The sequence below is a fragment of the Atta cephalotes genome, assembly GCF_000143395.1.
Source record: "Atta cephalotes unplaced genomic scaffold scaffold00002, whole genome shotgun sequence".
NCBI classification, from domain to species: Eukaryota; Metazoa; Arthropoda; class Insecta; order Hymenoptera; family Formicidae; genus Atta; species Atta cephalotes.
In genome coordinates this window covers 11,601,342-11,624,868 of record NW_012130066.1, presented here as the reverse complement: position 1 = coordinate 11,624,868, position 23,527 = coordinate 11,601,342, and the positions used below count along the sequence as shown (strand labels likewise).

At 33.2% G+C, this 23,527-nt stretch overlaps 1 protein-coding gene across 1 annotated transcript in view; it reads right to left on the bottom strand.

Annotated features, from left to right (window-relative positions):
• The window catches only part of LOC105622165 (serine/threonine-protein kinase SIK3-like), a 223,143-nt gene that overhangs the window by 125,379 nt on the left and 74,237 nt on the right, over nucleotides 1–23,527 (bottom strand). Inside the window, exons 6-8 of the mRNA XM_012203598.1 lie at nucleotides 10,421–10,658; nucleotides 6,871–7,186; nucleotides 4,778–4,911 (exon numbers count right to left, since the gene is read on the bottom strand). Of these exons, the coding sequence (XP_012058988.1) occupies nucleotides 4,778–4,911; nucleotides 6,871–7,186; nucleotides 10,421–10,658 (688 nt within the window). The remainder of the gene's footprint in view (nucleotides 1–4,777; nucleotides 4,912–6,870; nucleotides 7,187–10,420; nucleotides 10,659–23,527) is intronic.

Genomic DNA, 23,527 nt, shown 5'->3' with positions numbered 1-23,527 from the left:
GCGTGCGTGCGTGCGTGCGTGCGTGCGTGCGTGCGTGCGTGCGTGCGTGCGTGCGTGCGTGCGTGCGTGCGTGCGTGCGTGCGTGCGTGCGTGCGTGCGTGCGTGCGTGCGTGTGTGTGTGTGTGTGTACAGAGTAAACCATTTTAATCTTTCTACATTGATAACTCGAAAAAATGCATTTTAGAGAGAAATATTTCAGACAAAAGTTTTGTGACTCCGAAGAGGACATAAAATGATATCATTGGTTTAATCTTGAGTGACGTTGTCAGAATAAGGTCACTTTAAATTTTTTAAATAGAATCTCCAATTTTTCATTGCATATTCTTATAGCTTACTGCGAGAGCTTTTCAAAATACTATAATAAAATATTTTTTATTAAGTACTTTGCGAGTTATACAACTTGAAAGTTACGGCTGGCATTAACATTATCCAGGGTGTCCACGGCTAAAACCTCTTTGAGTGTTGTTCAGAATCATGATCTGGATAATATTTATCAAGATCAAAGTCATGGTTGTTCTTCTTATTTTCATTTTTACATAAAAATGAATTTTTAGTGCAAAAATAAAAATAAGAGGTACGATCTCCAATGACCTTGATCTTGACAAATATTATCCAGATCATGATCCTGAACAATATTCAAAAATTTTTAGTCGGGCGGATACTTTGAGTAATGCTAATGCCGACGGTACTATAACTTTCAAACTGTATAACTCGTAAGTACTTAAGGTCCCTGACTAGTCATGTGATTTAAAATCAATCGGCGGCCTGGCAAAATATGGCGAAATCGGTAATCACACACATAAACACGAACCCATATACATGTGCTCTCAGCGCGCCAAAAACGAGCACATGGGTTCGTGCTTGTGTATGTATGTGTGTTACAGCGCCTCGCCACGATAAATGGCTGAACTTATAGGCGTGGAAAAATGACGTTTTTATGCTGCAAGCCTTTTCGTTATTATTTACTTATTTGTGAAAATCTGATGTGTCTCGTGTCTCTACTAATGAAAGGCCTAAAAATGGGCAGAAAGATATAATAAAATATATCCTGGAATTTTATATGTAAAAGCGTATATTTCATTCATTTCAACAACTATTCAAACCGTATGTTTCTATCCGAAATTAGTTTTTTACCTACCTTTTACGACCATTTATTAACTATTAAGGGAGAAAAAAACAGTTTCTGCCCATTTTTACACCTATTTTATCTCGTCATTTAGATTTATCCAAATTGTCTTTATTTACAAATGACTTGCAGCATAAATTAATGTCATTCCTCACTTCTGACATCACGATTCCAACATTAGGCTGCCGTGATTAGTCAGGAGCCTTAATAAAAAAATATTTTATTGTTTAGTATATTATACAAGATGCGTCATCAAAATCCAGACAAATCGAACAATTTCTTCAAACAAAATGTTTTTAATGAAAAATTATTAGGTGTACAACTTTGCTTCCGCCGTTTTTTTCCGAAATTCGAGGCTTTATTGTAAAAAACTGGTTATACATTTATGATTCAAAGTCCATCGCTGGCCACTACTTTCTCCCATCTTTCGGGTAGCGTACGAATCCTGCGTCGAAAAAACTGGTCATTTTTTGAGGCTATCCACGAATCGATCCAATTTTTTACTTCTTCATAAGACCGGAAGTGCTGGTCAGCCAGGCCGTGTGCCATTGATCGAAACAAGTGATAGTCAGAGGGAGCAACGTCTGGAGAATATGGCGGATGGGATAGGACTTCCCATTTCAACGTTTCCAAGTATGTCTTGACCACTTTCGCAACATAGGGTCGAGCATTGTCATGCTGCAAAATCACTTTATCGTGTCTCTCGTTGTATTGCGGCCGTTTGTCTTTCAATGCTCGGCTCAAACGCCTCAATTGCGTTCGATACCGATCGCCTGTGATTGTTTCAGTCGGTTTAACAGTTCATACACTACGCCGAGCTCATCCCACCAAATACAGAGCATGACCTTGGAGCCGTGAATATTCGATTTGGCCGTCAACGTGGAAGCATGGCCGGGAACTCCCCATGATTTTCTGCGCTTGGGATTATCGTAATGAACCCATTTTTCGTCTCCAGTCACAATGCGATGGAGAAATCCCTTCCGTCTTTGCCTTTCAAGCAGCTGTTCACAAACAAACAAACGCCGTTCAACATCTCTCGGCTTCAATTCGTACGTAACCCAATTTCCTTGCTTCTGAATCATTCCCATGACTTTGAGGCGTTTTGAAATGGCTTGTTGAGTCACTCCCAATGATCGTGCCAATTTTTCTTGATTTTGACACGAGTCTTGCTCAAGTAATGCCTCCAATTCTGCATCTTCGAAACCTTCTCTCTTCCACCGCTATGCCATCTTCGACGTCAAAATCACCAGTCAATTTCTTGAAGCGTTGAAACCACTCACAACACGTTCTTTCACTAATAGCGGTCTCATCATAAGTATTTGAGAGCATTCGATGAGCCGTAGATTTTTTCATATTGAAGCAAAAAATTAAAACCTCCCGCAAATGACGAGAATTTGGCTCGTAAACTGACATTTTCAATCGAGAATAACTTCATGATGCAGACATAAATCGACTAATGTTTCTATGGAGTTATGTTGACAGATGCCCAAGTTTATTGTATGACGTCTATGATCTATTTATTTCGACCACCACTTATCGCTAAAACCATCTATAGGAAAACGGCGGAAACAAAGTTGTACATCTAATAAATATTACAAAAAATCCTTTTACATGGCACTTGGGGGATCCCTGTAGAGCACAATTATTCGATATATTTCTCATTAGCTTGAATGACAGCCTCTATTCTCGTTCGCACGCACGCTGTAATGTAGCACTGTCCATGCTGAGATTTGTTTGTGACTCTTTTAACTATGCTCCATACGTAGTAGTCCAAGGGATTTAAATCTAAGCTACTGGGAGGCCAGAATTCCTTGGACGAAAACATATCGACGTTGTTGTCTGAAAGCAAATTTTGAATCAAATGACTCGTATGAATCGGTGCACCGTCCTGCTGAAAAACATAGTCTTGCGGACGCCACAATTTCCATCCACGGCTACATCTATCAGAACGCGCAACAATTACCCTGAGTCATCAAAATGAGCTCTTTCAATGACTGCGGGGGTTCTCGCATGTGCGTTCTTTCGAGTGATTCTTGTTCGCTGGCATATTGGAACTTTCGTTGGACTGTTTTAAAGCCATATATTTTGCCACAATGTCATAAATGGTTGATCTTGCATATTCAAAGAACCGAATTATTTCCATTGCTCAGCGCCCAGCACGAAGGCCTTCGATGATTGCAGCTTTTCAATTATACTCCATACTTGGTTTCAATATCGCGGCCATTTTGAGAATATGACTGTTTACTAGAAGCATCAGGCTTTCTCGGATGCCAACAATAACCTCTGGCGGAGGCACAATATAGCAGAAAATTTAAATTGAAATTTGTCCGAATTTTGACGCACCCTATATGTGTTTTGAAAAGTTCTCGAGGCAAGCTACAAGAATATGCAATGGAAAAATGGGGATTCCATTTAAAAAATTCAAATTGGATCATATGTAAGCGAATAATAAAATTGATAATTTTTATGAATGATCTAGAGCTTTGTGCTTGTATCATTTAATCTGATAATTATATTGATAACAAGGCAAATTCAAGGATTGTAATGATTTATGCGGTATTGATATTTAGTTTATCTATTATAATAAAAATATCTTAGAACAAAATCTTATCACATCTACAACACAAGATATATACATGTTTGTATAATATATTTGTATTTAATATATTTGATTTAAGATCTCTAAGTTAATTTTAATTAGCGATATTGAGAAGGATCGATAAAAGTAGAATTGAAATGTTTATCTTTGTATTTAATAGTAACGGAACAAATTTATCACATATGTGCATCCAGTGTTCGACTCTCTTAGGCATTTGATTATTTAAAAAAATTTTAAATGACTTTGATAACGTCAAAATCAAACCAATAATACTGTCTTATGTCCTTCTCGAAGTCACAAAACTTTTATCTGAAACATTTTTCCTTAAATTGCATTCTTTTTGAGCATAGAAAGATTAAAATGGCCTACCCTATATATATATATATATAGTCTCTTCCTTATTATTTAATTGCAGTTTTATTTCATTATTCTATATACAGGATGTTTGGAAAATAATGATAAATTTTTCGCAAAGAGAATAGATTAAACTGAGAAGAAAAGTCCTCTATCATTTTGCAATTTTCGCATTAGTTAATAAGATATTAATTGCTAAAAATTGCCAAAAATTGCCTTCAATAATTTCTTACTCAAATATTATCAACTTTACAGAAAAACTGAAAAGAGACAAAAAATGTTTATATTCTTCTCATAGCTCTCTCAAGAGTTCTTTTTTAGAATTTTTTCAGAATTTTTTAATACCGTATTTTTTCATGTTGATAAAAATGAGAAAATGCAGTACTAAAAAGTCGATAAAAAATTCATAGAGTTCTATGAGAAGAAAACAATTTTCACCTCTTGCAATTTTTTTGTAAAGTTGATAGTATTTAAGTAAAAAATTATTGAAGACTAATTTTCGGCAACTTTTAGCAATTAATATCTTGTTAACTATTGCGAAAATTGCAAAATGATAAAGGACTTTTCTTTTCAATTTAGTCCATTCTGTTCTTATGCGAAAGATTTATCATTATTTTTCAAACACCGTATGTTACAATATTTCCTTTCCATTGCTTAGGTCAATAAAATATAACTAAAATTTTTAATTATTTACTTACTGGCTGTAATTGTTCTCTACTACCAGGTTGACTCCAGCCATTATCTTCATCATTGTTAATGTTATTACTATGTTGTTGATGAAATATATGAAGGTTTGCTCCACCATCTGAAGCTCTTCTACCAAAACCTCCGGCTGTAAACATACACGGTAAAGTAATAATATATTTACACTAATCAATGTAAATAAATCAGAATTTTTTAATATAAAATTGATCTAGTAAAATAAAGTTAATTTTAATATACAAAATGCCTCATTTTAACGTACCTTAATAAATATCTCGAATAATATAGAAAAATATTTCAGAAGAAAATGAAATAGATTCGAGGGGACGTATTTTGGTTGTTTTTTTCCAGGTAAAGGCGCTAAAAAGATATTAAGACTATTTTTTATATAGAATTACATGATTTTTTTTATATAATATATGATATGATTCTTCTAATTAGTTTGCATAAAAGTACTTAGATTGAGGAATTAACAAACCAATAGTTTACAAAATATTTTTTACTTTCTATCACTACTGACATAAAATATTGTTATAAATATTTCATGAACTGTTAATTTTTTTTATAATGGGGCGCTTTAACATTGTTATAAACAGAATAATTAGATGAATTAATTGGTGTAAAGAAAAACACAGAGTTGTTTTAAAAAAATATAAGCAAAATAGTTTTTTAATAAGAAACTATATGTTTTCTTTAATTCATTCATTTTTCATCTCATCATTCTGTTTGTCTTCAAAATATGTAACCGTAGAAATCATTCCATTTTCATCTAAAACGTTTTTCCATATATGTAATATTCCATATGTTACAAGATATTTATCTTGTAACATATAACTAACATATAAACTAAATTAAAATAGGATAACTCGTATAATAAATATAAAATTAACATAATAAATAATGTTTTGTTTATATATAACCATATGCGCAAAATATATATAGACACTAGCATACAGAGAAGGAAAGAGATAGAAAGAATTAAATAAAAGTGAAAAAACAAAGAGAGAGAGAGAGAAAGAGAGAGAGGGGAGGAGGAGAGGGGAGGGGAGGGGAGGGGAGGGGAGGGGAGGGGGAGGAGGAGGGGGAGGAGGAGGAGGAAGAGGAGGAGAAGGAGGAGGAGGAAGAGGAGGAGAAGGAGGAGGAGGAAGAGGAGAAGGAGGAGGAGGAGGAGGAACCAATTTTTAATAAGCTACTCGTCTGGTTATGTCTGCTAAATTCATGTTATTTGAATGTTTTTTCAAAAGGACAATAAAAAGCAAAAATTTGAACTAGAATTGTCAAACGTGCAATATTGCAAAGCGGTCGTATCTTCTTAAAGTGTACAGTGTATCTTCTTAAAAATGCATTAAATACGTAAGTTCCTCAACAAAAGTTTTTTCTTTCGATGTCTACCATTTCCTACAATTTTTTCTTAAAGTTTTAAAATGTATATATTTTTTATCAACTTATCTTATATGTGTATTTAACGAATTAATTCATTTGTTATAAATTTTTTACGTAATTTTATTTAAGTCCGTTTATGCGTATGTGCTTGGTTGTGCGCGCGCACGCACATCCCTCTCTGTTCCTCCCTCTCTCCCTCCTTCTCTCTTCCTCTCTCCCTCGCTCCTTCTCTATACGTATGCATTTGTGCGTGCGTATATACGTATATACGTACGCGCGCACATATTTCTTACTTTATTGTTTTTTATTATCAATTGACAATTTATTCACAAAAATATTTTTAATTCAAATCTATGCCTCTATGGAATATAAAAATATCTTTACAAATTTCAAATATTCATATTAAATTCATATTATAACATAATCTAACATTATATAAAAATATTCGCACATTTATATTATATTATCAATACTAAATTAATTTTATAGAAATATCTAATAGTCAATTTATAATAAATAAATCGCACATATAACGCGAAAATAAATCACAAAACAATTTAATTTTATGGAAATTAGTTCTGAATATAACAACGTTATATTGATAAAAGAGTAGCATTTATTATACTAATAAATTAATTTAATAAAACAAAAAGTTTATTTTTAAAAATAAATTTTAAAAATATCCATAAAACAAGATAAAACTTACTGGCACCCATTACAGGAGGTGGTTTCAATAAATGTTGATCCTTTATTTGGAAATTTTGTGGTGGTTGATGTTGAACTAAGGGAAGATTTAATGGTAAATTGGTATGTGGTAAAACTTGAGGATCCATATTACATTGAAGAACAGGAAGAGGCCGTAAAGTTTGATAGCCTGACATATGATGATAAGGATATGACGAAGGAGATTGATGCACTGCATCACCAGGTCCAACTGTATGTCTTCTTGTTGTATGATAAGGTGTTCCAGATGGCAAATAAAGACCACTTTTCTCTTCCGTTTCCGCTTCAGTTTCACCAAACTGTTAAAAACCATATAATTATATAATACAAACAATTTATTAATTGTTAAACATAAAGAAATAATAAAATATATAAGCTTCTTTTAATTTACAAACCTAAAATTTTTGATTTACACAGTAAATTGTGAAAGTAAAACAATTTATAGTCAGTATTACAAACAATTTGGAAATTTTAATTTTTCTGTAAATGTGTAATGCATATCATTTGTATTTTTAATCGTATCTTATCTCATTAAATCTTTATGCAAATAAATAAAGAACATATATAGAATGTCCAGTAACAATGCTTAAAAATAGATTCCTGTGATTATTTTAAGACAAAAATCTTAATACGAAATATCAAGGCTATAATAGTTTTTTAATTATAAACATTTAAAATTGGCGAATCATAACGTCTAAAATTCATGGGTTAAGATATAGTTTACATTTTGCGTTATATTACATCTCAACGAGTGAACTTATCATTCGTTAACTTTAAATGCTTATAATTCTAAAATTACATATTATAACCTCGACATTTTGATGTTAGGATTTTCATATCAAAATAATCTCAAAAATCTACCTTCTAAGCTTTCTAGTCTTTACTAGGCATCATGTATATTACTTGAATCTATCAAGGATGCACTACTTAAAATCCGCAACAACTACATTCACAATATTTGCTGTTCCACTAACTTGCGAGCTTTGCGGGCAAAATCTTAAGTGGAATGAATTTTGTGAACAGTCTCTGTAACAAGGATCATTAAAATAATCGTACTGCGCTATAGAAAATATAAATCTGAAGACTCATCGAGTTCAGATGACGAATGGGAAATAACGTTTATCTCTTTCCGGATCAAAGAGACTCTTTTCATGTTAAAAATGTATAACAATGGGAACAAAACAAAATGTTCGCGCAAAAAGCAGATGAAACTACCACTGCCGATCGACATACGAATGAGCGTCGTGAACTTGACGTAATTGCGATTAATGACATTTTGATCGCGATTACAATGATCGTGATCATTATGTGGAACGGGTTTGTGGGCGTTGCAAGCGTTGCAGGCGTTAAGTGGAACGCACCCCAAGAAACAGTAGCATCTCGCATCAAATGCACATGAACGGTGAAACCAGCTTGTACATTCGTGTATACAGATCATGACTATCGAATATCTGAATTTATGGGAACTTAAAAATGACAGAACCAATTAAGTTCTTAATAGATTTAATTGATAACTTGATCTTGAATTATATAAAAAATAATATAATATCTTATAGGACCGTATATGTGATAACACAAATTATAAAAATCAATATCTTAAACAGTCTAACTGGATCTTTTAAGTTTAAGGCATAGATTTCTGTAGTTTGTGTTATTACACATATATGGTCCTATAATATATTGTTTATTTACGTCGCCTAAATAGACATTGTTTCTTCATGCCAATTATTGTGAAGAATATTACTAAGGCCACGATGATCTAAAGGCTTAAGACGCTCGCCCAGAAAGCAAGAGATCCGGGTTCGATTCCTGGCCAAGGTAATATTTTTCGCAATAAATTAATTATTGCGCAATTGGTGATGCGCGAATATGTATTAATGTTTATTATTGCAGTGTTTCATAAGTGTATACTTACGATATAATTGCTTGTAACCTTTTGCAGTTTTACTGCACTTTTTACAATCAATGTTTATATATTTTCATGCGTTTTCAATCCACGCTTTTTTCTTTCTTACGCTTTTATTTACCCCTTTATTTTAACATTACTTTTGAATTCATTAATTTGTACTGAAAAGAATCAAAAATATGATCACAATATTTGTAATACTGCAATAACAAATATTAATATTTGTTCACTAATAGTCGCGTTTGACTCTTATAGCATGTTGTTTTTATTATTGAGTTGGATTTATTCTCAAAGCGGAATTTTCAAAATTAATTTGAAATAAGCGCGATTAAATATAAGGATAAAAAATTTGTATAAAATTATTTTCAACTCTAAAAATATAAATAAATGATGACATTATCCAAATTCTTTAAAATTATAAAGCAATCATACTTAATTAAAATAAAGTCTTAATTGAAAAAAATCTTATTAAAAAGTATCTATCAAAACAAAATTATCGCTTAAAATAATAACATGAGTAATAAGAAACAGCAAGTAAGTACGTTAAAATTAGATCTGTAATCATAAATTAAAAGAAAAGCCCATAGGAGACATTAGGTGTGTAAAAAGTATATTAATAAAATAAAGTTACAAACGTTTCGATTCTTGAGTCCTGTTCAATCTAGTACTAACAAATTAACAAAAAATAACTTTCATTTTACAATAAACCTATAAAATTGACAAAATAAATAAATACAGACGTTGTCAACGTCTGTATTTATTTATTTTGTCAAAAAGCATAAATCAAAAAGCATAAATCTAATGTCCAAAGATAAAAAATCATCAAACGTCTTTAGTATTTGGCAGAATACCTAAAATATGCATCACTCGGTGCTTTTTTTTCTACAAGACTGCTTCTTGCATACTACTATGTTGGCGATCTTACTAACTGCTGGAAATTGTGTGTAGCCTTACAGGCTACGTTGCTAATTGGTCTGCTCAATTCTCTTAATGGACCAGGAATTATTTTTCATGATTTTGTGTTGGCTCATGAGAGTTAATCAGAATGCAATCATAAGTCAAGTGATCATAGTATTCTCTTCGCAATAATTAACGATGTAATCATCACTTTAATATACCGTAGTAATTATTCACTCTATATTTGAATACTTTTGCTGAGTATCTTCTATCAAGCAAATTCCAGCTCCTCAGCCAGCACAAAAACCCGTCTGAATTCAAACTAGCAATAGCAGTGCAGCCAGCAGCACTGTCAACACCATTGCCAATATAGCAACAAATACGTAGAAAATCTTGCAGAAAAAGAAGCATCTATCGCCATAGACTTAAATTATAAAGAAATTAAACTGAAATGTTAAACAATCGCCATAAAACTATCATACTTTAATAGAAAATTAATTAAAAACTTATATTAATAATATAATAACAAATGACGAAATGACAAAGCAGAGCGCAATTAAATAAAACAAATAAAAATTGTGTGTAATAATTTAATAGTGTACTTCTAAATTACACAATTTACTGTGCGAACCAAAGGAGTACCTGTAAAAATAAAGATGAGCAAACCAAATAAGGGGACAAATAAGTAATATCTGTCCCTTTTTAAAATAAATTTTTATAAAATAATTACCTTCTCTAATTGTGCACCATCTGGCAAATAATCACCTGGTATACTTTGAATACTGTGTAAATTAGGCATTGTTGGTTCTAATCGATCAACAAGTAAATTGTATATAGCTGATACATGATCAAAAGTATTTCCTTTAATGGCTTGTAATAACGTATCTGCACTAAGTCCAGGCAATCTTAACATATTTTCTATTACTAATTGATTTAATGGTGGTGGCATGCTTACATCAGGATTACATCTGAAAATGTAAAAAGACAAAATAAAAAAGATAAAATATAATAAGGACAAAATCCTTAAATATAAATATTCTCTTTTCAATACAATTAACAAATTATTATTGTAAATTATTATTGAAAAAAATACATAAAAAATACATATTTAAATTCTTTTCAGATTTAAAAAAAATTTTTTTCTAAATTTTTATTTTTCATGAAAAATGTAAAGATACGTGTGTATGTGCATGTGTACATGTGAAATTTGTTAACATATATATATCTTCTGCTAAAAATTTGAATACAAACGACTTAGTACAGTTAATATTAGATTTATTTTTGGTAAATATACCGATAGAGAAAATCCGTTTCGATGACCTTGACATATGTTATTGGATGCAGGGCAATAATAACGGGACATATCACTTAATATTTATTAATACTATTAAGTGACGAAGGTATACAGAGTAACAGATAATTTCGAATAAAATACAAAAGATAGGGGAGAGCAATGGGTGCGTGCTGCTACACCAATAGTGTCAACCTACTGTAACTAAAATCACTACGCTGGGCACATTTCCTCCCCGACAAAATAAGGAAATACTTAAAATAATTTATATATCCTAACTCTTACTTATAAATTAAATTTCTCAACTTGTTTAATCCTCCTTTTAGATCTTACGCTTCAATCTTTACTTCTTCTCACTCTATATCGCGCTTATCTTCACTCTCCGATTGTTCAACAACTTCTAACATCTTCGAATTCTTTCCTTTATTTTCTTCTTTATTCTTGTTTTAAATAAATTTCCTCCTCCTTATAAAATCTCTTGCCGTCACAATCTACTCTATGTACATGTCTTTTCCATGTTTAACCTTTCTTCGTCTAGAGTTTTACATAAATATGTTCTAACTCTTAACTTATCTTTAATAACAGCTTTATGCCATGTCGGCTTTGCTGGACTTATAATCTTTTTTACGTACACAATATCTCCTATGTCAAACTGAATTTCTCGGTTTCCTTTGAAATATTGCACCTTCTCCCTAATCTTCTCCCTCTTAAGTCTTGTCAACAAACTTAATCTAGTTACTTCGCGAAACATTAATTTAGCTGGACTTTCTCCAATACTAGTATGCGGCATTCCTATACGAAGCTAAATATCTATTAGTTATTGTAATTAATGTAGTTATGCTTCATAACGCATTTCGCTTATCCACTAACGCTCTTAATCCTCGTTTAAAATTTCCTACCGCATTTTCCGCTAACCTGTGGTAGACGATTGGTATGGAGAATATTCTGTGGTTAATACCATTATTCATACAAAAGTTTGCGAATTCCTCCAATACAAATTGTCTACCATTATCCGAAAATATCATGCGAAGAAAATTAAAATGAGCATTCTTTTAGCTTTTCAATAGTTCCTTCTGCGCTCAAATACTTCCGGCCACTTAGTAAATGCATCAATAATAATTAAATACGTTTTACCTTATAATACTGAAGACACTGTATCGGAAATCAGATTGTCAGAAAAGGCGACTGAATAATCAAGGATAATCAGAGACTTAGTGAGTTTTACGAATGCAGTCTAATAATTTTTCTTATTCAATAACAATGTGATTCTTTACTCAAATTCATCATTTACAGATTATTTTGAGAAATGAAGAGCAAGCAATTCCGGCGTGAACGCGATATCGATGCGACGATTAACGGATCGGAATTATCTTCCGGCTACAGACAATCCCGTGGTATGAGTCTACTAAAAAGTGTTACCTGTTGCTCTATTATTCCAGATCTGATTTCGCTCCGTTGCTCCGATCCGCACGCTTGCTCTGAGGCGGCTTATTATACAATTACCGGCGCTGTCGCCGATTGATGCGCACGCAGGATCGATATATCATCGATCTGTACGATAGTTGTTCTCTTTCTGACGGATCGCATAATATTTGTTTCTTACAATCTTTAAAAGATCTTGCAAAATCTATATAAACTCTATTGAAAGGAAATTCCGCTTCTAGAAATTTGATTAATGATGATTTACTAGGATTACTTACCGTAGCTCTACAAGCTTCACACTCCTTAACATAACTTTCTATCTCTTTATCAATTTTAGGCCATCAAAAGTATTGCCTAGTCATCGCCTTTATTTTAGCTATACCTAAATGAGCTCCGTGTAGCTCTTCTAACAGAGCTTTCCTAAATTCAGATAGTACAATTATTTTGTCTTCACATCAGCATTTCCCTTCTATACTGATTTTATTAATCTTTCTAGCATACTCTTTCATCTCTTCACTAATCGTTTCCGGCCATCTCTTACATACAAATAAATTTTACTTAATACTTTATCTCTTCTTAACTCTTTCCTAATCTGCGCTGCATCAATAGATGTGTGCTCGGCCGTAATGAAATGAAAATAATCCTCTACTTCTATTTCTTTAACTTTACTGGCTCTAGGCCATCTTGACAACCCATCAGTTCCTCCATTATTAGTGCCTTTAATATGTTCAAATTTGTATTGGAAGCTGCTTAAAAATAAGGTCCATCTTTGTAGCCTACCTGCCATTTGTAGAATGCCTTTATGCTCTAACGGCTTATAATCCGAAAACAAAATGAACTCGTTATCCATTAAATATTGCTAAAATTTGCTCACGGCCCAATAGCTAATGCTTCTTTGTGTATAACTGTATAGTTCTTTTCTGCTTCATGAAGAATTCTAGATGCAAATGCAACAGGTCTTTCTGTATTATCTAGCAAAACATGCAACAATATAACTCCAAACCCACATCGCAGACTAGTTCAAGTTTCCAATCCTTATTAAAATGAATTAAATTTCTTTCTAAAGTCAATTCGCTTTTAAATAGTTCGTCACACTGCGCGTTCATTTAAATACTTTACTACGTTGAAGCTCACAAAAGTGTTCTGCGACAATTTTGGTACAAATTTATCATAATAATTGACCATACCAATAAAAGTCTTCATCACTTCCGCTACATTTTTGGGCTTCGATGCTTCTATTTGCTATTTTTTCAGGATCCTTATGCAATCCTTCCTTGTTTATAATATATCCCAAGTACTTAATCTCAAGTTGGAAAAATACTGACTTTTTAAAATTAATCTTAAATCCTGCATCTGAAAGGTACCTAAATACTTCTTCCAAATTTTTTAAATTTTCCTCTTTGTTAGTATCTCTAACTACAATGTCATCTGTAAAATTAATTACATTTTTAATACCTTGTAAAGTACCTTTAATACCTTTTCAATGATTCTCTAAAAAATTGTATACGCTGACTTGGAAAGGTAACTTCTTAAGCAAATAAATACCCTTATGAATATTCCAAGCAAGTAGTTTACTAATTTCCCCAATAACCTCCAACTGATTATACGCTGCTATAAGATCTAATTTAATAAACAATTCTCCGCTTAGTGCTGCAAATAATTCCTCAATTCTCCCTAATGTCATCAAGATACTTATTAATTGTTACTTTATAATCTGCGCAAATCCTTAAACTGCCGTTCTTTTTCATATTCGGCACTAAAGATACCTCACAATAAATTATCCATTAATTCGATTATTCCTTTCTTTTCTAAATCTTCTAACTGCTTGTCTACTTTTTCTTTGAACGTTAAGAGTATTAATATATAACTTGTGATTTGATAAAAATCGGATGCGCTTCTCGTGCTATTTTAAGATCAATTTTTTTCACATTTATATTTACCTAATTCCTCATTATATAAATCTTTATATACTTGTAACAAGGCTTTAAGACTATTGCTTTCTTTTATAGAATACAAAAACTATATCAATTTTTAAAAGTCTCATTAGATCTCTACCCATTAACAATTTGCTTCCTTTTTTAACTACTATCAAATAAACCTGAATTATCGTATTTTGATATTTAATTTTGACTGAAATTTGCCCTTCTGATACTAAGACACTTCATACATCCTTAATCAAACTTTTGAGCTTTCTAACTTACAATGACCGAATTTTTCTTTAACTATCTTTTCCGGTATTACAGATTTATTCGCTCCCATAACATACAAATATTAATTGACTTTTGATGTCAATTTTAATCAAAAAAATAACATTAAGAGCTCTTCGCTATTAACTATATTACATAAATTATACATGTCAACTATTTCCGTATCTTTGTCCTTCGGCTCTGACTAAATAATTTGCATTTGCGTTCTTATTACTTTTACAAATTTTGGTCAAACGACTTTCCTTACAAACCTTACATTTATATGTTTTATATTTGTACTTAGCAAAAATATGTCTTGTGCCTCTGCAATGTATACATTTTAATTCATCTCTAAACTCTTGATACTATTCAATTGCCTTAGCTTTTTTTCTTCTTATTGTGCCATGTTTTTTTTGTTGAATATGCCTGATTTTTCCTTGCCTCAAATTGTGAATCTATCGTATTAGTCTTGGATGATGTCGCCACTGCCGTTTTTTTCTTTCTGGCTACTTTCAAAATAGACTGCAGTATTACTATATAGTCTTCTTCCCAAACTTTATCCAAGATTGACCCTTTCCTTAATTCGATCACGAATCTGTCTTTAATGTTGCCATCAAGTTGCACACCAAATTTGCAATTGCTCGCTTTACTTTTAATTCGAGTGAATCATTCACTGATTCTTTTTCCGCTTGCTTCAATTCGTAGAATTCTATTCTTTCTTTGAAGATCGACACTCTTGATGCAAACTGTGTTCCGGAATCATCATTGTGTGACGACTTATCCCTGGTGAACCAATTACGAATTACTATCTTCTTACCGTTATCTACGGCATAGCCGCCGCTCTCTACTTAGCCCTTCGTGTCTTAGATCAACTCGTAGATGATGAAAGTATCGAATTTCTCACAGTTCCCATTTTACATCAGACAATATATTGACAATTGCACTTTCGGCGCAAATGACAAATTCTTCCTCGTCAAAGAACGATCAATTGATAGAGTTAATAAAAAAAGGAGGCTTTCACCTTCGAAAATGAGCAAGTAACTGCTCTGTTGTCCGATCTCGATCCCGCTGGTTTAGCCATAAGATTTAGTCACTTATAAGGTTCTTCAAGACGAACACCTTAAGGTCTTAAGAATACTTTGGAATCTTAAGCTAGATATCTTTCAATTCCGCGTGACCGTACCGTCATCACCCGAACGAATCAAACAAGCCATTCTGTTGACCATCGCTAAGTTTTCGATTCTTTAGGATTAGGGCTATTCGTAGTATTACCGCCAAAATTTTTATGCAGCGACTGTAATCCCTCCAATGCCGGTGGGATGACGAAATTCCTAGCCAACTTCTTGATTGCTGATCCGATTATCATCAATGATACTTCCGTGTCTCAATGCCATTAGCATTCGCTGGACTATTTACGGGTCTCATACTCTACACTGCGTCCTTCATGAATTTTCGCGTCGACTGCGGCTTTCGCAACAGCAATGCAGAGGCACATGCTTTATAATGGTCAGGCCCTCCATGCATCATCCTCCCGAATTCGTGCCCTTCGATAACCTCCAATATTTCTTTCGAACAACACTCAGAGCTTCCGATATGTGCATTGCATGTTACATCACTTGGGATCTCGCGTCGCGTTATTCTTCGTGGCCAAAATTGCTACGAACTACTGCTTACCTGTATCGTTTTCTCAATCGATTCAAAAAACCTGCAAGCTAATACCGCGATTTTGCTCTCCGAAATAATTCAGAACGCCAAACGCTTCTAGCTCAAAACAATGCAGTCAGACATGTTTCTTAATGAGATGAGAGCGGCTCTAAAATATCAGCATCCGATATCGAAGAACAGTCCGCTCTCTGTTCTCAATCCTTATCCGGACGAGAATAGACTTATTCGTATTCGAGGAAGACTCCGTCGAACTTGCCTCCCAGGAGCGAGGAGGAATCCCATCGTCTCACCCACTGTTAGTTTTCAGCACCATCATCTTAGAACGTTGCATGCCGGTTCTCAATTAACACGTCATTCACAAATTCTGGATTCTCCGAGCTCTCGCCACCATTCGATCCATTCTTTATAAGTGCAGGCGCGACGTGCCCGTCATGGGCGACCGGGCTTAATCGCACCATTCGCGCATTTGTCCATACCGGCGTTGATTACGTAGATCCGATCGCTGTCCGAATGACTCCCGATCGAGGACATAAATCGCAAAAGGCCTGTATCGCTTTATACCCCATATACCTCATTATCAAAGCTCTTCATTTAGAGTCAGTGATTATACTTCTACCTTTATAGCGTATCAACGATTTGTTTCTCGCCAAGGACTACTAACATCCATATTTTCCGATAACGGAATCATATTTTAAGGCGCCGATCGCGAATTGTCCAATGCACATGCAAAAACAATTCGCGGTCCTAACTTCCGCAACCTCGACGGAACTGCGTACCGACGGAACTGCGTGGCACTTCCTACCCCCCTCATCGCCGCACTTCGGCGGCCTATTTTAAATGCATCGGCCTCCACACGCTAACTTTTGAGGAGATGTCTACGCTTCTCTATCGCGACGTGTCCGATCGCTCCCGTTTCCGATATCTCGATTATCATATTCTGACCTCAAGTCATTTTTTGATCGGAATCTCTCTTATTGCTCTCGCCAAACCAAGCGTGCTTGACTTAAATGAATAGACTTTTACGTTGACAAATGATTCAATAAATGTCTTCTGGCTCCACCGAGCCAATGAGAACTTGGATTACGGCGTGTCATCCCGGTGATGACGATTTAACTCACGTCATAACTGTATAAACAGATCGTTTCGAGTACAAGGGACCAATTATTAAACTTTGTTTTCAACCCATCACTATCAATATCGAAGAGTCTAAAGATTCCGTCACGGTGAGCGGAGCTGTCGTTGAACGTGCCTAATGTTACCGGTATCGTAAACCATAAGCATTGTATTGCCTCATGATCTTTGTACTCTATATCATTTTCGTTGTTACTCTATTCGACCGATTGGGAACGCTGACTGATCTTGAAGAAATCGCTGCTAAGTCTGTTCCTTTTTGTTGCTTTTGCCATTTTATTAATTGCATTTGCCATTCTATTAATTGCATTTACTCTTGATGCAACTGCGCTCTAAATTGTTTTTGCTCTCTTCACCAATAATCTAGTACTTGCTGTTCTGTCATTTGCTCCTAAGTTTTCTACAATTGCTGCTGCTTATCTAAATCGTCTGGCATTTTAATCTCTTAACTTACAGCCGCCTTGGTTGCAAGATTCTCACTTAATCTTTGTGACTGGCACTCTAACTTTGATTCTCATCGCAAAATGTGTGCTCTCAGAGCAATAATGACAATGCGAGACGTATCATTTAATATTTATTAATACTGTTAACTAACGAGGGTGTACAAAGCAAAAGTATTAATAAATATTAAATGGTATGTCCTACATTGTTCTTAGTTTCTCTGTCGATAGTTTCGAATAAGATAAAAGATCAACGGGCGCTGCTATATCAGTAATGTCAATCTTCAGTAACTAAAATCACTACGCTGAATATCATAGTTATGAAGATCATGACCACTTCCAATCCCTGAGTAACTTCCAACAGGTTTTACTATCGCTCGTTATTCGTTAAAAAGTTATCACCAAAAAAATGACGTCTTATTTCTGTCAAAAAATACACACAATATTAAAAACTATCTTATATCCTCCCCTACGTACGTAATGACTTTTCATGCTAAGCGAGATCCAACCCAAGGAGTTCAAGCTGCTATAAATCGATTCCTAATAATTACGATTTCTGTTGATTCTTTGAGGGACAATAGGATGAATATGTCCCACCTTTTTGTTCTTAGTTTTTTCCATATTTCTGATCCATTCTGTAGTTTGTATGCGCATATACTTTTTAGACTCTTAGGGATGTAAATTATGCAACTTTCATGAAAAATTACGTTAATTTATTTATTTGCAATTTTGTTATAAACAATTAATGTAAAAATTTATTTTTTCAGAACAAATTCGGCTATTCTTAAACCTAAAGTGCTAGAGCTCGAAAAATTTTTATGTGTGTACTCCATATCTGAAATTATGATATATATTTTTTTCAGAATTTTCTGCATGCTAGTTTTCTGAAAAAAATTTTTGAAATTTTGGATAATTGATCTTTTATTCCTTTGAGGGGCACATTTTTCTTTTAAATTATTAAAATCATAAATTATTGAAATCATAAGTATGAATTTTCAGGGTCGCTGATTACGATTCCGATGTCAGAATTACAAAAATCAAAATGACAGATCCAATATGGGATTATTTTAGGTTAAATTCACGGTTTTTTGTTTAATTTGTATGAAACTGAATATACGAGAGTTTTTGTGAGGAGTATACTTATTTTTATGCAATTTGAGTAAAAAACTTCGAATTTAGGCCTAAAATAGTCATATTAGGTCCGCCATTTTGAATTTTGTAATTCTGACATCAGACTCATAATCAGCGATCCCGAAAAACCCATAGATGACCTGTGAATTCAATAATTTGTTTAGAAGACAAATGTGTTCCTCAAAGGGTTTAAAAGCTTCTCTCCCAGAACCACCCTCTAGATAGCATTATGCCACACACTTCTTATAACGATATATTTCTATCCACATTTAAGCTGCATTCTCGCTTTGGCGCTTACAGTACTTGTGAACATCAATTGTCCTTAATTAATATTTAATAAACAAGAATTAAACGATGTTTAAAGCATTGTGAATGCCAAAACGAACACAGCCAAATATTTATATTACGAATGCAGGATCGTAAAATTATCGGATATCGGATATTAAATATCTGGGAAATGTAAATTCTGGATATCAAATATCCAGGATGTAACATCGGATATCCAAGAAAGCAATTTCTTCGAGTCAAATATCCGACATTTTCCGGATTAGATCGGATTCCGAGAAAGTGTCTTCAAAAAAAAAGCCTATATATGTAGAAAAAAAGATTGTAATTTTGCAACAATGTATAAGATATTATAACATTATGAATATGCATACTTATGTATAGAACATTTGTATAAGAAAAAAATCAACAATTTAATTTGATATCAAATTTCAACCAAATATATTCCCAAATATTACTTGATATTCGGCTATCCGATAGTAAAAAAAGTATCTTCACGACATAGTAGTCCGGGTACGCGATTATATAGATAAAGCATCGTTGGATAAGATAGTGGATCGAGTGAATGACCGCGGTGAACATAAATTTTTGTATTTTTGTCAAGTTTGGCAAAGAAGTTGCCTCTCTCTTTGGCAAATTCTCTTTAGATGGCACCATAAACTGTGACTCATCTATAACAATGACAACTTGAATTCCCTGGTTCAATCCAGAGAGAATTAAGAGTGGAGCAGATAGTGATTCTCTTCTCTGATTGGTTCCCAAATGTGTGTATATGTACATATATGTCATACATACAATACTAGTGCGGTACAATAGTTTCATCACGCTCCTACCACATTTCCTACTCACTTCAACAATATACAACATGGCGGCTTCCGGCTGAATTCACTCCACTTTATTCTCTCTGATCCCCCACCCTCTCCCTCTACCACGGGGTTATCCATTCGCAAAACAAGATCCTTCCCTCCTCTTCTTTGTCTAGGGGTGTATGATTTTCTACGCGAATAGAAGTCCACTCTATCTCCTTCTGCTTAGGAGAGCTTGAATTTCTACACAAAGCAAGATTTATCCGCATAAAAAGCCATTACATCTCTAGTAAAAGGAAGATAGGGTAGATCATGATGTAAGAAAACAAAGCATACTATTGCGTATAATGGCGATTGGAGCAATCAATCAAATTTATCCTCAAATATTGCGCGAGATTTAAACGCCGTATTAAGATCAGACTATTAATAATAGCTCTAAAAAACTATATAACACTACATCAATATATACCGAGTTATTTTTTGTTACTTTTTATTAAAAATACTTTTTTATTAAAAATAACTCGTTACTAGTTACTTATTTTAAAAAGTAACGTGTTACCCCGCAAATATAATAGAGTAATAAGCACAGTATATACAGCAACTCCCCAGATTTCAACGTGTCTAAAATTAAACTGCACATGCGCGAACTAAGGAGGTAACCAATCACGCAACTGATTTTCTGTTGCACTTCTTTCTATTTCTCTATAGCGCTTTTTTTTTAAATGCCATTAAATGCACAACGGTCAGCAGATATCTTGTAATAGAAGTGAATTGGAGGGAACAGTGTTATGCAAGATTATTATGGTTATTCTACAATGTGCTTTTTGTTTTCTTTCTTGCTTTTTATCTCTTGCTTTTTCCTCCTTTGTAACTGTTTTATCAACAATTATATTTCTTGGTACGTATTTCCTGTTTCTGCTAAAGTAGCGACATAAAACAAATAACAAGATAAAAAACAAAAATACAAGATGAGAGATAAAAAATAGCAAAAAACAAGAAAACAAAAAGCACATTAGAATATCCATAAAAGAAAGTGAAAAAACAGTGTTAAATAAATAGTGATAGTTATTACAGATCGATACTTGATAAATTCGTTCATTTTTGTAATTTTTACGTCATTTTTATGTCATTTCAAAATACACACAATCGACCCCAAGAACTATTTTTTTGTAGCTCTACTATAACATTTATTATACTTAAAACGAAATAGATATAATTTTGACGTTTAGTGAGTGCGAGATAGAAAGTTTTAGTGCAGCTATGAAGAATAGATTCATGATTGGTTACCTTAACTCGCACATGTACAGTTGAATTTTGGGCACGCTGACATCAAAGGTGACGACAGCAGTTGCGCTACTCTATATACTGTGATAGTAAATTTTAAGAAAATGATTAATCACAGTCGAATGTGAGAAGAATAATCGATTATGATTAATCAATTCCTCAAGGCTTAAAGCTTTTTACTCTATTTGCGGAGTTATCATTACATGTTTTAAATTATGTTTTTTAGTTAATATGAATTGTTGCTATACAATAAATAACATTACCGGCAAGTGTAGATGGATAAAATAACTATTTTATAAATTTTTATATACATGGCTCTATTTTCATGACCATCACTGTATGTTAATATATAATATGTATATTCTATATTATTCTATATTATGTGTATATATTATGTGTATATATTATTCTATATTATTCAACACAAAATTAAAAATTATTTTGACGTTCAAAGTTTGTAATCTAAAGTGCTTTTAATTATTTTAAAAAATTCATTATCTGTAGTGTATATATACATTTTGCAAACTAACAAATGATTAATTAATTATATCAACTTTATTCGCATCAACTTTTATGTCTATTTCTGTACTTCGACTGGCTTAAAACCATTGTCGATGAATAATTTCCTTAGGAAATCGAAAAAATTTAATATCTTTCTTGTAAGATATGCGATTAGTACAATATTTTACACAACACGTTGATATTTCTGCGAATTAAATGAGCACTACTAATGTGATCTAATCTATTCTTTCTTTTTTTTTTTCAATTTTAACTGGCCTCATCAATTTTAATTGATCTCAATTATTCTTTGATAATTGTACAGCATGCCATACATGTATGGAAGAAGCCATATTACTTTTTAGCATTTGGAACGAACTCTGATTGGTTGAAGAGCAGACGCTACTTTGAACCATTGTGCAACTTCAGGAATGGTACATCTTGTCTTCTTACATCATGGAGTGGACCACGCTTCGTATGGAAAGTCGTGCGCCCTTAGGCAGAGAGGGATAGACTTCGCGTGGAAAGCCATTACGTACGCAAGAAAGATAGTTTTTAATATTATATGTGACAAAAATAAGACGTCATTTTTTTTAAACATTTTTTGTTAATAACTTTTTAACGAATAACAAGTGACGGCTAAAACTTGTTAAAGAACACTCAGAATCATAATCTTGATAACATATTTCAAAATCAAGGTCATCGAGGCTCCGACATAGTTACGCTATTTTTAACTGAAAATTATTATCTAATATTATTAATTAATATACTCAGATAAGAGATTCCTTTTAATTGTAATAATATTTTCCGCTATAAAAAAAGCTTTTTCAAAGTTAGCAAAACATAAAAAGTAATTAAATTCTCGTTAATTTAACAATCTGATTTCTATTCTATTTCTTGTAACAGATAATTTGGATCTAAATTAACAAAGGATCCCGCAGCAAATCTTATGTAAATTGGATCCCAGTCGAATTAGTTGAAATTTTACTATAATATAGATTATGATGTGATCAAAAGACTTCATGGATAAGGTCCAAAAATGGACAATTTTCGAGATATTGAATTCAAAGATATTGAATCCAAGATATTGAAGTCAAATATTGGAAAAAGGCTAAATTCACAATATTTGATTTCCAATATCTCGAAAACTGTTCATTTTTGGACCTCTTGTGTATAAGGACTTTTAATCAGAACATCATAAACTATATTATAGTAAAATTTTAACCAATTCGACTAGAATTCATTTTTACATAAGATTTGTGCAAAGCCCTTTGCAGACTCATTACTATTAGGTGTACAACTTTGCTTTCGCCGTTTTTTTTCCGAAATTCGAGGCTTTATTGTAAAAAACTGGTTATACATTTATGATTTAAAGTATTGTCCATTGCTGGCCACTACTTTCTCCCATCTTTCGGGTAGCGTACGAATCCTGCGTCGAAAAAACTGGTCATTTTTTGAGGCTATCCACGAATCGATCCAATTTTTTACTTCTTCATAAGACCGGAAGTGCTGGTCAGCCAGGCCGTGTGCCATTGATCGAAATAAGTGATAGTCAGAGGGAGCAACGTCTGGAGAATACGGCGGGTGGAGTAGGACTTCCCATTTCAACGTTTCCAAGTATGTCTTGACCACTTTCGCAACATGGAGTCAAGCATTGTCATGCTGCAAAATCACTTTATCGTGTCTCTCGTTGTATTG